The following is a 16,190-nucleotide window of genomic DNA, read 5'->3' as shown; positions in this document are numbered from 1 at the left end:
AGAAGAAGAAGAAGAAGAAGAAGAAGAAGAACGTTTAGTGACTCATTTTAGAGAAAGTAAAGCATCTTCGTCCTTTTTGGAGAAAGTAAAGCATCTTGGTCCTTTTTGTTATCCACACGGTTGAGCTGTCAGACAGAAACGAATGGAGCGGTGGGCTCACAAAATGTCCACATCTAACAAACACATTGGAGCACGAATTTTCTTCCATCCTTCTCTTGCTTTTAATGTCTCACGTCATTTTCTTTTCTTTCACTCCGTCCGTTTCTCTTCTTCATCTGTACCATTTAGAGTGAAAGAGGAGGAAGAGGAGGAAGAAGATGAGTTAATGAGCTTGTTCTCCTTCTTCCACTTCATTCTCCGATTCTGGAACCAGATCTTAATCTGACGCTCAGTGAGGCAGAGCGCGTGCGCAATTTCGATGCGCCGTCTCCGAGTGAGGTACCGGTTGAAGTGGAATTCCTTCTCCAGTTCCAGGGTTTGGTAGCGAGTGTATGTCTGCCGGCCACGTCTTCCGGGGCTGCCGAAGGTACCTAACAGATAAAAAGAGACAAAGTCACGAGAGGAGTTACATTCCTTTAAGTATTTAAACCAAAAATTATACACATGGCGCATTTCGCTGACAAGGGTACTTGATTTCGGTTAAATATAAACCTTTCTCTATTAATCATTTAAGAATCAGTTCAATGTTTCTTCTGTTAATGATACTAAGAACAGAAGATGTAGTTATTTTTATTTAGAATAACACTGAAAAATGTTCAAGCCACAATACTCTAAATCTTCAGATTACTTATCTAAAGAGGGATCAACATTTTGATTTTGAATATATCAGAGGGAGAACATGTGGAAAATCACACCGTTGTAACAGAAACATGTAAAATAAAATTTAAATCACAGATAGCCTGTTTCTTTTTTGTGGATTTCGTTTTAGATCTAACTTTACATTAGACTACTAATTACCTCTAGATTTTCTCTTCTTACAGTTTTTCATATAGTTGATGTTTTTTCCACGTCCTGTCCAGTTAAGGATCTCTTGAAGGACCGAGCACAACAGCAGCTAGGACCCACTGACTTTTCTTTAATCGACACTCAATATTCCATTTTCCTTCTTACTAATATAAATCTGTAAATTGCAGGACAGCATTAGCACATTAGCTTTGATGTACTTCCTGCAACACTGAAGAGCAAGACTGATATAAAAAAAAACACCCTGACCTAGCTGTCACTACCAGTCCTGCATTTTCCCATGCAGTGAAACGATCGTCGCACCTGTTTTGAATAATCAGTACACGATGCAGGGATTCATTATATTTAGTAGTGCTTTGGTAGTGTGTGGTTGGGGGCTGCATCATTGAATTTCAGGATTTTTTTTTTTTCATCAAAAACAGGAATTGTTTTAAACAACCGGAAGAAAAACTGTTCTCTTAAAGAATTATTTTTTGACAAAAAAGAAATGTTTTGCAATTTACACATTAAAATACTCTAAATAGTACCATTCAGGAAGAAGCAAATAGGTTGAGCAAATGACAATATTTGGTGCTCCTCCTGTCCCTCATTGAAAACAATGCCTGCCAGACTGAGCTTTAACAGCTTTAAGTTAGCTGTCCCTGCCCGGTAGCTGCGTCAGTCAATAGGTCACAAAGTAACTGCGACGTTGAGCCAAACAAACCAGTTTTATGATGGACAATAAAACATCAATGCCTTGACTGACTGGTAAGCCTACAAACGAGCTTTATAAAGCAGCTCCAGTAAGAGGAGGAGGAAGAGGACGGAATAAGGCTGGCTGACAGAGGAAACAAAACGTCAGTTTAACAGAGAAGAAGAGAACACTCACCATTGCATGCGTTCATCCGCTGCATCCACGGATAAATTGGAGTTGGTGCTGTTTGTTTGTCATCCATGGATTCTCCAAATAACCCCTTTGCTCCGAGCCCAGCGCACTCCATTTTGCGATGCATGCCGTCTTGGTTCAGAGCAAGTTGGTGTTCATCCAGACTACAGGGATGATCCTTGTCTCGGTAGAAGTTCGTGGCCGCCGCGGCAGCCGCCGCTGCTGCTGTGGCGTAGTCGCATGCACCAGGTCCAGTCGAGCCCCCAACTGCCACCCCCGTCACTCGGTGCCCACTGTACGCTCCGTTCGCAGCCTGCTGGTAGTAGGTAGAGGCTGGATAAGATTTATCCTGGTGAGCGCTGTAAGCCACGGCCGCGGCCGCAGTCACAGTCGCTGCCCCTGGGTAGTGTCTGAGCGGATGGTCTGCGTATCCCGATGAGTAAAGTGAGATCTGACCAAGGAATGGTTCTGCCGACGTCGTCTGGCCGCCTCCACCCGTTCCCGGTATCACCGGAAAAGAGGAGTTTACAAAATATGAACTCATTGGTAAAAGTGGGAAAGGAGAAGGAGGAAAAGAAGAGAAGAGGGAAGCACAGGAGGGCACGAAACAAACACAACAACAATGATAACGCGGTAAAGAAGAAGAAGGAGGAGTAGACCGAGACTAACGGTTCTTCCTCCCGTCCTCCTTCCTCTGCCTTCCCTGCCTGCACTTTATGATTTGTTGTGTTTTATAGCCCAGAGTCCGACGGGCTGCTGCTGCTGCTATCACTGAGTTTATCGCAGATTGGGAGGAGGGGTGAGGAGGGTGAAGCTGGGGTGGCTGGGTGCCAGTGCTTTGGTATAGTGTGTTGGGGGGCTCGGTAGCAAGAAAGAGACTATGTGTGTGTATGTCACAGGAATTGGGTGAGGAGCATAGGGGGAGTCAGAGACCAGCTGACCAAACACTGACCAATGAGAAGCTCCTCTGCATGGCATTAGTTCACCTCATTTTTCCTTTCGTTTGGGAGAGAAGAGGAGGAGGAAGAGGAGGGGGCCTGGGAACTCCCGCGACCCACTCGCCCCCCCCTCCCCCGCCCCTTTTTTTTTTCTTATTTCCCTACTTCAATCTCCCACTCCCGTTCTCCCTTTCTAATTGTCATTTCATTTCTCTTTCTAATCTTCCTGCAGCTCCCGGTGAGATTGTGCAATCACAGCGGAATTGTCCGCGCGTTAAATTGATCGTATCTCCTCTTGTGTGTCGTCCTTCATCTGATGTTGGACCCATAAAAACCGCAGCCAGCGCCTGCCAGTACAACCGTGTGTGTGCATGTTTGGGCTGAAGCTTCACCACCAGAGGAAACTGAGCACATATCCTTTTCACTTTGTGGATAATAGCCAACACATCGCGTCAGAATTAATTTGTTGTATGAATACAACATGCTGGACCGCACACGACTCGTGTATCATCCTGTATGTTTGCATGTTGTTTGTAGGGATCTAAGTTAGCTTAGAATGGAGGCTCTTCTCCCTTCCTGTCATTTAGACGTTTGACTGTTTGTAATTGGTGGGCTTTGATTGTTTGCTGGGTTGATTTACATCCCCGCTACTCTACGTGTGTGTCCTCTTCCACAAGCTTTCTTCTTTCTTTATCAGAACAAATGCCGATCGAATGGCAATCTTCTGAATATAATTCAGAAGAATTCGCTGTCTATTCCATATTCTGCTGTCTGAAGGCGACATTGATTCAAAAACTTCCGCTTCAGTTTTTAGAATTGGTTATATGTGATCTATGTGTGCTGTGAATGATTATGTTCCTGAGCTGTGACACTGATTAGTCTGAAAGGTAAGAGGAGAAGAAAAGAAACAGAAAAATCAATTTTTTATTCGTTTCAATGACACTGATTACACCAGCACTCTTTTAAATGGCAAAGGAATCAAGCAATTTACCCGAAGGTATATACTAGAATCTAACAAGAGAAATGTTCAAATTACTGAATTGAAGTCCTCTAGTTAACGTATAAATGAGAATGTAAGCACATAAGAGGAACATTTTGCATTCTATTTATCTATAGTTGACTTTGAGGTCTGAAAAATAATAATTATTTTAACAGTGAGAATTAATGTTTTTTATGTTTTCAGGAGTTGTGCATGGAAGTGCCTTCACAGTTAAAGATTAGACTGCCATATTTTAGACTTCATCGTGCTTCAGATGTTTGTTTTGTCTGAACTCAGCATAGCGAAATTAAAACTTAAATAAAATTTAAAAAACTATGTTTCGTACATATACAATGCACATTAACACCACCGAGTCACCTCACACGCACACACACACACACACACTCACACACACACACACACACACACACACACACACACACACACACAGACATACACACACAGCACACACACCACTCAAGGAGACACCGATAATTTTCTTCTTTGTTGAAAGAAAGAAAGAAAGAAAGAAAGAAAGAAAGAAAGAAAGAAAGAAAGAAAGAAAGAAAGAAAAAAGGAAAAATGGAAAGAAACTTTCAAGCCGAATGTGTGTCAGTGAGGTTGTAAAATAACCGCAACCATAAATAAATCTTCTTCTCTGTGTCTCTTTGTTTCCTCCACAGGCTGCGGCTTGTCCCCGTGGCCAAACTACAGACAGTCCGACTGATAAATCGAGACAAAGACTCTATTTTTTGCTTTTACTTTACTCTCCCACCCAGTGCATTCTCAAGAAGCCAAGTTCTTATTAAAGACGCCATTCAGAGATGGCTGGGAAGCTGAATAACTTCAGCCTAATTTTCGTGTTTCTTGCTGGACCACCTGAATTTGAAAATTGCAACCTTTATTTTTAACTTACTTTTTACTTTTTGACCTCCACCTCCCCTCTCCTGGCCTCTTTCAAAGAAGATGAACTCCCTCTCTACCGGCAGGGCGCTCTGTTTCCTCCCCGCTTTGTGGGAACGGGAAGCAGCCAAATTGTTTTGGAGCTGACTGGGGTCTAATCATTGATAAGCAGCGACTCTTGGAAAAGGACAGGGATGGCCTGCAGTCGGGGGACAGACATAGGACGGTAACACTGTTATTGTATCCTTGTAATCCTTTTGCATTAGTGACTTTGGCATATCAAGCGGTCGGGTGGGTCATTTTAAAACTCGGAACAGGTTCCACATAGTCCTATGTTCCGACATCTAATTTAGTATTTACGGTGATGACGAAAACAAGCAGTGAAGTTCATTTTAAAAAGTTAACGTGGTGTGAAGAAATAAATCATCGGACATACAGAATAAAAACAGGCCAACATCTCAAAGTGTTTCCAACAAATGAATCATCAATTAAAAAGTGAAAAAATGATGGATGACTCTTTTGTTGGAAAACTAATATATAGATTAATTTTAATTGATTTAGAAATGACTTATTCTTTATATTTTCTTGTCACTTTTTTTGCAAACAGCGAAAACAAAAATCGAATGGGTCTAAATCATAACTTTTTCAACTTCACGAGCAACTTTACAAATGCTGTTTGCGTGGCTTTTCTCGTGTTACAAACAGGCCACAACATGCAAAAATTAACCAAAGTTTCTCCAAAACAAAACAAATAAAAAACCTAACAGGTCTGTCGCATAAGGCTATAATTGCAAGTCGGCATGGAGAGGCATCATTCAGTTTTTATGCGTCACTAATCTGTAATAAACTGCAAAAACACGGCGAAAATAGTAGAACATTGAGTTAATTTAAATTAACGTTAAAAATCCAGGTATCTATAATTGACTTTTATTAATAATGACTGGAACTTTCATTAATTCTAGTCTTCATTCCAATATTTTAATATGAGGATTTTTGACTGTTTTATGACATTTGAGAAAATGTAATTTTTGTTGCTTATGTTTTTTTGTTTGTTTTTACCTGTATGTGTTATGCAAATAAACTTACCTTGCATGAGGTTTAGTTCAAACATAACAATGTATAAAATTAGTTTGCAAACTAATTTTATAAATTGTTAAGTAAGTTTTTGACCCAGTTATACAGATCACAGATCATATAAAAAGCACGAAAGATGTCCTCAATCGATGAATGATGTTTGGTTTGTTGTTGCTGCTGACTTTAAAGCTGCTGATGTTCAGACAGAATCAGGTTAAACAATAACCTCATTAAACCGGTTTTCAAAACAAGATTCTTTCATTTAAAAGCATTGCAATCAGTGCGGCTTTCTTATTTCATGGACTGTAGTTACTGCTGAAGAGACACGTGGTGTTTCAGTGCAGACTGTTGTGTGTCGTCGCAGGTGTGTTGGACAGGGGGCAAAAAGCATCAAACGGCAGAGAAATGGATCTTTCTGCAAGCAGTTTGGAGCTTTTGGCACCAACACACCACGTGTTTTCAGTATCTCCAGCGGACGGGGAACATACAGTACCACTCTTCAGAAATACTTTCATCGTGCTGCCGTGTTCATTTCAGACAGGCAGTCTTTTCCTTCAGATCGACGCAGAGCCGTTTAACCCAGCACAGCAGCTTCTTCTTTACAATAAATTATATATAAGTGAAGCAGAGTAAATATTATGGTTTTCATATTTTTGCTTTGTCACTGATAATATCTTACCTTAACAAGCTGTATCTATTTTTATTATTATTATTATTATTATTATTATTATTATTATTATTATTATTATTATTATTATTATTATTATTATTGTTGTTGTTGTTGTTGTTGTTGTTGTTGTTGTTGTTGTTCTTGTTGTTGTTGTTGTTATTGTTATTGTTATTGTTATTGTTGTGGATGGGGCTCAAACTGCATTTTCCTTGGCTTACGATTTACTTACATCTTCTTATGTAAGATCCTGAGAAACGTTCAGCCATAACATGTTTTTGTAACAGGCCTTTTTCCTTGGTTTAGACTGGAACGTGTGCAATATTAAGAGAATAAAAACGCTTCAATGTTTACAGTCTTGTCAATGTACTGTATGTTTGTTGTACATGCGTGGAATTTCCACATAATATTTAACTCTGTCATGCTTGTACTTTCTGAAATGTATCAAAGTATTCAAGGAGGCTACGCACATGTGAAAACTTTGGAGGCGGTCAGTGTGGGAAACCGCCAATATTTAGCCTCTAGCGTGAAGCTGCTGCTCTTTGTGGATCTACATTTAGAGACAGTCTGCTCTGGACTCCCAAAACTTCCAAGGATGATAATAAGCCCAAACGTTTCAGCTTTTTCAACGGATATACTTGTTAAGCTGGTTGTATTTCTGCGCAGTAAATCAGACGTATGTGTCTGTGTTAACTTCAGTGTAAACATCTGAGGACCGCTGAAGGAAGCCCAGGAATGTGAGAAACTTCAGAGAACAGTGACAATTAAAGCTAAAAGACTCGGACCTCTATTTTATGGCTTTATGGCTCTTCTTTTCTCCCGCGTGTGTGTGCGTGGGTGTGTTTAGTGTGTGTGCGCAAGACATCGGAGATTTTATGGCTTTATTGCTCTTTATGACTCCTTGTAAAGTCGAGAGATGGCGGCGAAGTGAAAACAGAGCCGCTGGAAGCAGCAGATGGATAAATGTTCAGTTCAAAGGAATGCATGCATACACTGAACAGATTGCTTCATATCAGCTGCAGCACTTTTCTCCCTGCAGAGATGTTTTCCACTATATATCTTCCACAATATCTCATATTATTCGTCGAATTATGTGTCTATTTATGCATTTTTAAAAGAAATGTACTCGTTTCCTTAAATTTTATGATTAAAGGGAGAAACACTAACAGAAACCGACCTGTGTGAGAATAAATTTTTTATCGTGGCCAACACAAAACAAGATTCCATAGTGCTGAAAGAAGGATCAATACACTTCAATGAAGAGGTGTGTGTGTGTGTGTGTGTGTGTGTGTGTGTGTGTGTGTGTGTTAGAGGCCCCTCTAACTGACCTCGCCTACGTGAGTTAATGACAAACTCACAGAAACGGGCTTACTTGCGCGTTGTTTTGTCTTAATTTATAAATTGTTTCCAGGCAGCGAAAAGCGGCTGAGCGCCTCATCTGCATCACCCTGAACTCCTGCGCCGGATCACTTCACCGGACGATCAGCAACTGGAGCAGCCCTCCAGCTTCTCAAGCGTACCGAAGGTTAAATGTTAACTTGGAATGAATGCTGCTCTGCAGGCTTGTATTATTTTTTTCAAAAAAGAAAAAAAATTTAAAAACATATAATAATAATAATAATAATAATAATAATAATAATAATAATAATAATAATAATAATAATAATAATAATAATAATAATAATAATTGTGGACATTGGCGCAGGATCCCTTCATGAAGATAAACAAACATTTATTTAAATAACCCCCAAATTTGGAATTCTACATAAAATGAGGATTCATCAGCCGCTGCGCTTGTGATTTAAAAATCGATGTGGGTTCTCCATAAATGATTCGTTATGCACACACATGCACGCACACACAGACACCCACGCACACCCACACACACACACACACACGCACGCACGCACGCACGCACACAGTTTCGTGCCTTGGGGACTTTATATTAATTTCCATTCATTTCCTACATCCTAGCCCTTACCCAAATCATCAGATACCTAACCCTGACCAAAAGTGGGGACCAAGAAAATATGAGCAGTGGTTTCCACACTGTAGACAGAAATAGGCCCCACAAGGATATAAGTGGATATAAGCGCTCCTCTGTTTGTGTCCTCGCAAGCGCGCATCTTTGAACGTTTTATAGGACATTGTTCTTTTTCGTGTTCATTAATTAAACAGTACGTGGGACTGTTCTTTGTCAGTGTCGACGGAAAGAGCAGATTCTGAGAACTTACGCTGGATTCAAAGATGTAGAATCGATTAACACGCTGCTGCTCTGTCCAAAGTCTCAGTATATTTCTCATTTCGACTGAATGACCTAAGCAATCAACACATGCTTCATAGTAAGACTGGGTACTTGGGAGCATATTTATTTCCACCACAACTGCAAAAAGTGAAGGAACAAATTAGAGTCAGTCTGTCTGTCCAGTAAGTCTGTTTTGTTGTCGTTTCAAACACAACAATCAACAGTAAAAAAAAAAGAAGAAAAAAAAAAAGATGGAAATCACAAACTATTATATTCTCGCAAGGCTGACATTTCACCTCTCATTATGAACAGTCTAGATGTGGCCATGTATGATATTTTCAATGAGACGCTAGATGGCACCAGAGACTTTTGTTCGAACAGCTTCACGTACAAAAGGCAGTGAGAGATCTATCTATCTATCTATCTATCTATCTGTCTGTCTGTCTGTCTGTCTGTCTGTCTGTCTGTCTGTCTGTCTGTCTATCGTTGTTTTTGAGGTAAAACAAATTATGCAGTGTTATATTTAGAAATAGCAAGACTAAATTGCAAAACGAACATTTCCCCCACCACACGCACAAACCAATATTGAAAGAGAGAAAGAAAAAAAGAAAAAAAGAAAAGGAAGAAAAGAGGGAAGAGAAAGAAAGCTGTAGTCTGCCATCGTACCTGTAAGGTAATCATGTTAAAACTGCCTCATTTTTTATTCATCATATTTGTAGGACAGAGGAAACTGTTTTCTACATGCTTTTCAAGAAAGAAGATAAATGATTTCTCCGAAAACAAAACATGAAACACTTTCCGCTTACCTTAATGAGGCTGATTGTATGTCGCCTCCTCTTTGTGAAACGTTACAAAATAAGTTTGGAGTTAATAATAGAAAATTCATCATTTTGCTCACCGTGTATTTAGAAAATGAAAGCGCATGTGCTCTGTTTTACTTTTATTTGTTTGATATACTTCGAAACACCGTGTTGTTTTGTCTGGTTTAACATGTGAATATTGGTTTCTTTGGAGATTTACGGACTCCGCTCAGGGAAGATGTTGGGATCTGAGATGGCAGCACAGCGGAAAGCAGAGAGACAGAGCAAAGAGACACCACCTATCGTGAATGAGGGTGGGAAGGTGACACGGGATGATGGGTGGTATTTTGACCACAGAAGCTACAGAAAACACACAGGCCACCCACCCACAGGAGGAAATGAGTGGGGAAACAAAGTCATAAAAGTGCTAGAACGGACAGAGCAGCATTCCTGTACACACACACGCACAGCACACCTCCACACACACACACACACACACACACACACACATATATATATATATATATATATATATACACACAGTATATATAGGTGTGTGTGTGTGTGTAGTATGTCTTTCTATCTTCACAAAGACTTTGCATCGAATTCCATTCATTTATCATTAATTTTTAAAACTTAACCATTACCTTGAAACTAAACTGAACCGTTACCAGTACAGCCCTAACCCTACACATAACCTACATTCAATTCATGACCTATTCCTAAATCTAAACTATACACCAAAAACAATTCCTTTTCTGGATCCCATAAGGAGCAGAGGGTCCTCACGACCACACACACACACACACACACACACACACACGCACGCACACACACGCACACACACACACAGGATGTGAAACGCCTGAAAGAACCTCTGTTCTCTGGACGTGAAAAAGTCTCAATTTTCAGATGAAGAGATATTAGCTAAAGCAGAGAGACAGTCCCGACCAGGTCCGACCACATTCTGACACACACAGATGCAGATGAACAGTCTAACCTATCTCCTGTCGTCTGATTTAACAGTTCTGAAGTGTCAAATCCGCAGCACCTGTTCTAACATCAAAGCCAGCATTAGTTTCTCACGAACACGCCCGGAATCCAAGTCGTTGCTTTTCCATCAGTGTATGCCCTCTCCACAGCTAATCCCATCATTTAGAAGAGGCCATTTCATCTGGGGAAACAACCCCAGAGCCTAACCCAACACGGAAGCGATTCACTTGCTGCTCATCCGAACTTTAACCCATCACCCAGAATTAGGAAGGTTTCCACAAAACCCAGTCTCACAGTTTTCTTGTTATTTTCACGTTGTTTCTTTAAGAACTGCGGGAACAATGCGCATTCCATCTGCGCCGATAATTCGAACTCACCTGCAGCTCCCCGCGGCGGCTTGCTGGAAGGACAGGAGGCAGCATCTTACCCGGTCTGTGAGGAAGCGGAGGTGAGGGCGAGGGAGAGGTGGTTTCGCAGATCCTCTGATGTCACCGGGGGGACGTCGAGACATAAAAATACTCCTGTCATCTGCTATCATCGCCCCTATTCTACTGCTAATCATCAAGCGTAATGTCAAATTCAAACAAACAAATAAGCAACAAAAAAAAAATATATAATAATAATACAAAAACAGATTCAGTCTCCGGTATGGTGTCTCCAGGGATGGCCTCTGCTGTCCTCTCTTCAGACCGTCAGTCCAGAGTCGCCGGAGAGCGGAGCCATGGAGGAAGAGGAGCGGGTGGAGAAGTAGGAGGAAGGCGGATTGTTGTCAGTCTCTGCTCCTCTCTGCTCTGCAGTCACGATCACTGTTGTTAATAAGCAGTTCGGTTCGAAATAAGCGCTTAGTTTTATTTATCCGCTGGATGAGGTTCGCTCGGTAGCTTACAAGGTTCGGCCGAAGTAGGGGAGGAGAGGGCGGCTGTTCGGGCCGGAGAGCAGCGCTGCAGCATTATAGCCACTTGGGAAATCATAAAAAGTTCATGTTCACGTTAAGCGCGTCCACATGACCAGCTCGCCGTCCAATCCCCATGCACGGCCACTCATAAACTTGTATCACAAAGTTGTAAATTTTCATAAAACAACAAGGAATTTATTGCATTTCTTCATGGAGTGCTGCTGGAGGGGAGCTGCTTTTCGTCTCTCACTCATTCTCTCAGCGGCCATTTTCTTCTGCCTCTGCGAAGACAGCAGACAAAGGAAAGGAACTCGCGTTTCTGTTTTGCTCTTCGGATTTTCTTTTAATAGCTCCAGACGTGTTCCTACATAATGAGGCCAGCTATATTTGTCTTTTTCAGTTTGTACCAAACATAGTCAAAAGGTTCAAAATTCAGTTAGAATAAACTGAAAGAGGCATGCACGTTATATCTCAACACATTCTATGTCTACGGCCCGCTGCAGAATGTAAACACTGCAGTAAACATCGATCATTTTTGGTGGCAGATTGTTTGACCTTTCTTTGTTGATAACGTGCACATAGCACCTCCTTTTAAAATGCAAGGAAAACATTTTGAATTGTTTGCATAACCATCCTTACTTTTGCACCCGAACAAATTTGTGCGGTAACCTCTGTGGTGATGAACTGCGGGACTCTTTGTTTACATCTGTAATTCTTTGAGCAACAAGCTAAATGCAAATTATTGATAATAAGGGTCATGGAATTCGTTTATGAAGAAGATTCTTTCAGTCATTTGACAACAGACTGAAAGAAAACGCTGTTGGCCGAAAGAGCACATTTGCAATGCGGTAAACGTCGACGTTTTAACGGCCTGCACACCTGCAGCTGGGTGACGCCACGCTATGCTGCATTTACAAAAATACATGATTTGATTTTCCAAACTAACCCATAACCCTCCGCATTTGGGGTGTGAAAAGATGGCCAATTGTTGAGAGATTGTTTTTTCTTAATTAAAGCTCAGAACCCACTATTGTTATTATTTAGTTATGTTGCACAAATTCAAAACATATGCAGTCTCCAGGGCCTAAAGATCGAACCCAGAACTTTATTGCTTTAACTCAACAGTGATGCCAACTCCGCAACTGTGCAGCCCTGAAACGATAAATATAGATAAAATTAAATTCCAACTATTAAATGCTAAGGAATGGATCCTTAGCATTCAATTAAAATAAATCCGATTCAGACAACTTAATTCCAAAACAGTCCGGTCCAACCCTGCCAGATTAAAATTTCATTACTACTCTGCTTCATCCTTATTTATTATTTACATAAAAAAGTAGCTCTTCTTCAGTCTGATCTCCTAGATAACATTCTGTAAAAATTAAACAGCCGCTGAAGACTCACTTCGCTGCGATGTGAAACGAACAAACTGTTTTTCACAACGGAGATTCGGCTGTCAGTTCGTTAGACACTCTGTCTGATCCACAGTGCGCAATGAGGAATGCGCAAATTATTTGTTTATTTGGAGATTTCATTGTACTCATTGAAATCATTCCAACAACCCCGACCTAAAAAGCCTAAGTTGTGTGTTGCATAAATAAATCCAGTTGGAGATCTGGATCCTTAGCACTCAACAAAATATTAATAAAGCAAATAAATCAAAAAAGAGGGAGGAAAAAAGTTACACATCCAAATGTTTTACATTGGACATTTCTATCTATCTATCTATCTATCTATCTATCTATCTATCTATCTATCTATCTATCTATCTATCTCGAAAGCTTTCCTAAATGATCTCCAAGGTTACAGATACGTAATCAGTTTTATTTCTCCACTGACCTACATTTGACCCTTTGCAGTCCAGGACTTGTTTCCGGGAACCCGGATCCAACACTTCCGTCTTGGAAAAAACAAGTTAAAATTTAACCAAAGAGAAGTTGAATCACAGAAACGGGGTAAAACAGTCTATTGATCTCTTTGTGACTTTTATTGTCGTTTCCGTCCCTCTGACTGGTGATAGGGCCTACCATAATATCCACTGGTCCAGTTCACACCTCGACACCGAATGTGGTTTCATACTGCAGGCTCAGACCTCCCGTCATCTGTCTGTCATCATACAACATGTTCCCCAACAAGTCAGGTAAAAGTTGGTCTGCATTTATATTCAGTGTTGAGTTTGACGAATATAGAGACTAGAACTAGAGCGAAATGTCAAATTAAACATTGACAGAAATACTTTTGTGTTTATTCATTGCTCATGTTTGTGTTCAGATTAAATTTTAATCGATTTTGTGTTTGACATTACATATTTCCGTCTTTAAGGCTCCTTTTATTTTGCTTTGAAATAAAACATATTTAACGTCCTTCACTGTTTAATATGGACATCTTTACTTTTGTCACAATATCTTATAAGCAGTTTTATTATAGTTATTAACTAATTTTAAAATATCCGTTTTTAGAATATTCTATTTAATGATGAATCTTTAGATGGCGTAAATTTACTCCTCTTTTAAGCGTTTCTTTGTTTTCAATTCTAAAATTATTTTAATTTTAATTATTATTATTATTATTATCATCATCATCATCATCATCATCATCATCATCATCATCATCATCATCATCATCATTATTATTATTATTATTATTATTATTATTATTATTATTAGTAGTAGTAGTAGTAGTAGTAGTAGTAGTAGTAGTCATATATTATAACAGATTCTTCTGTGGTCGCCTTCTCTTGTTAAGAGAGAAGGCGGTTCACTAGGTGTATCTCCAACACAGAGTCGTATTCTTTTCATCACAGAGGTAGTTATTATATCAGTTTATTTGTTTTAATTAGAGAAAGTAGATGTTACTTCGATTCAAAACGAAGACCTGCCATGTCAGCAGGTATTCTTTAGTACTCAATTCCTATTGAATACTAAAGATGATCTGCATGGTTTTCGCTAGACGTTATTTACTTTCACACAGCGTTTTAATAAAATCGTTGTATCACACACACACACAATGAAATTCTAAATGAAAACACACATAACATTTCCTCAAGTGGGAGTGAAAAGCGCTGACAAGCATGTCAGCAGATTAATGCATTAAAACAGCCGTATTATAAAAAGAAAGAAAGAAAAAAACAAAAGCTCCGCATACTGTACATGCCCGTAGAACTGTCATTCCATTTTTGGTGGTTGCATCAAAAGGACTTTACAACAGGATCTAAAAAAACCCGTCTACTTTTGTTTACTTAGCTTTATGCCCTTACAGCTCCTGGGCTCCCAGTGAGCTGTGATTCGTCAGCAGGCAGTTGTTTTGTCTTTGTTTGAGCTACAAAAAAAAAAAAAAAAAAAAAAAAAAAAAAAAAACAACTTTGGTAACACTTTATTTGAAGGGGGTGAATAAGACTGTCATGACACTGTCATAAACATGACATAACACGTCATGAACATGAATAAGCCTTCATGAATATTTATGACTGTTGTCATAAAGCGTCATTCGGTAAATTATGACACTTCATGACAGTCTTATTCACCCCCTTTCAAATAAAGTGTTACCAAAACTTTTATTTTTATTCTTTTTATGCTGATGAGTCATAATAAAACAACCTGAACCACAACTATGGCATTTCGGAGCGTGAATGGATTCTGCCTGTACCAAATTCACAAACATTGTATGTTGCTAAATTATTATTTTTTTTATTTCAATTAATTACCTATGGTAATTGTTATTTTTATTTTAATAAAGTGTAACAGCGAAAGTCAGATTAAATAAAGTTTAATCTAACTATGAAAACATGCTTTCGATGAGGCTGATGCAGGGCATCGCTAATTCTTTTTACCGATTACTACATCTAATAAAATCCAACAGGTTAAAGTTCTGGAAGTTTGGTTTGAATGCAAAGCAGTATCAGCGGTCCTCCTTATGGCTTTATAACTCAGGAATCAGACCTTTATGGACCTCTTTCACCAGTCTTATTATTGTGACACGCATGTTTCAAACTCAAGGCCCAGGGGCCAAATCCAGTGTTACAGGGTCACAAGTTTTTATGTGTCCCTCTATCATCTAGAGCAGTGGTCCCCAACCCCCGGGCCGCGGACCGGTACCGGTCCGTGAACTAATTAGTACCGGGCCCGCAAGAAATAATTTAATATTTCCGTTTTATGTATTATTTGAGTCTGGAGGATCTTTTATTTTGAAAATCCTTTAACCGGATTCTCTGAGTTACCCGGATTCTCGCGCCAACACTGAGCCCACAAGCAGCAAAATGAGTAAGGACGGATCAGATGTCTTTGGAAAGCTTCTTTGCAAAGGGGAAAAGGCCCAGAGAAGAGACAAGAGAATGGATTTATCCCGGCCGGACCGGTAGGTGATTCCCACATTCCAAGCCCGCTCTGCGTAACATGCGGCGATCGGCTCTCTAATGAGGCAATGAAGCCTTCAAACTGCTTCGCCACGTAGAGAAAAGCAGGCTGTGGATATAAGCAACACTTCGGGTGTCATTGTCTCTCATCACTCCCTGATGTTACCGTCTCGTTGCAGAGAAACAAGCTCAGGGCTCCGTTAGTCATTATCGTGAGCTAAAATTTTCACGAAAGTAAAATGTTCGTTTTTGTGTCGCATCTGTATCTTATTTTGAAGGGATATGTAAACGTTACCATAGCGACCAGAGTCAGAGAGCGTTTGGGCGAGAGGAGATGAGTAGAGCTGTGAGTCTTAAGTCTGGTTTAGACGGCAAGATTTATGAATTGTTGGCCAATTCTCCAAACCTTTGTGACCACAGAGCTGATAAAAGTACAACAGGTTCGATCTGTTCGTGTCTCCAGCCATAAGGCAGGACATATACACACCACACGAACCGATTCCACTCACGAACATCC

General features: G+C 40.0%; 2 protein-coding genes across 2 annotated transcripts in view; both read right to left on the bottom strand.

Moving 5' to 3' along the window:
* Positions 1 to 11,550, bottom strand: part of hoxb3a (homeobox B3a) — a 100,192-nt gene extending 88,642 nt beyond the window's left edge. The window contains exon 1 of the mRNA XM_015047002.1: positions 10,805 to 11,550. The gene's annotated coding sequence lies outside the window, so the exon portion shown is untranslated. The remainder of the gene's footprint in view (positions 1 to 10,804) is intronic.
* On the bottom strand, positions 42 to 4,189 carry LOC106956268 (homeobox protein Hox-B6a-like). The gene is made up of 2 exons (XM_015047009.1): positions 1,832 to 4,189; positions 42 to 530 (listed from the first exon to the last, which is right to left on the bottom strand). Exons 1-2 carry the CDS (start codon positions 2,370 to 2,372, stop codon positions 250 to 252), a joined length of 822 nt encoding a protein of 273 aa, XP_014902495.1. The 5' UTR covers positions 2,373 to 4,189; the 3' UTR covers positions 42 to 249.
* Positions 11,551 to 16,190: the final 4,640 nt, after the last annotated feature.

Source organism: Poecilia latipinna, unplaced genomic scaffold, assembly GCF_001443285.1.
Source record: "Poecilia latipinna isolate Pla-1442-1.1 unplaced genomic scaffold, P_latipinna-1.0 Scaffold802, whole genome shotgun sequence".
Classification (NCBI taxonomy): domain Eukaryota; kingdom Metazoa; phylum Chordata; class Actinopteri; order Cyprinodontiformes; family Poeciliidae; genus Poecilia; species Poecilia latipinna.
This window is presented reverse-complemented; position numbering and strand designations above follow the sequence as displayed.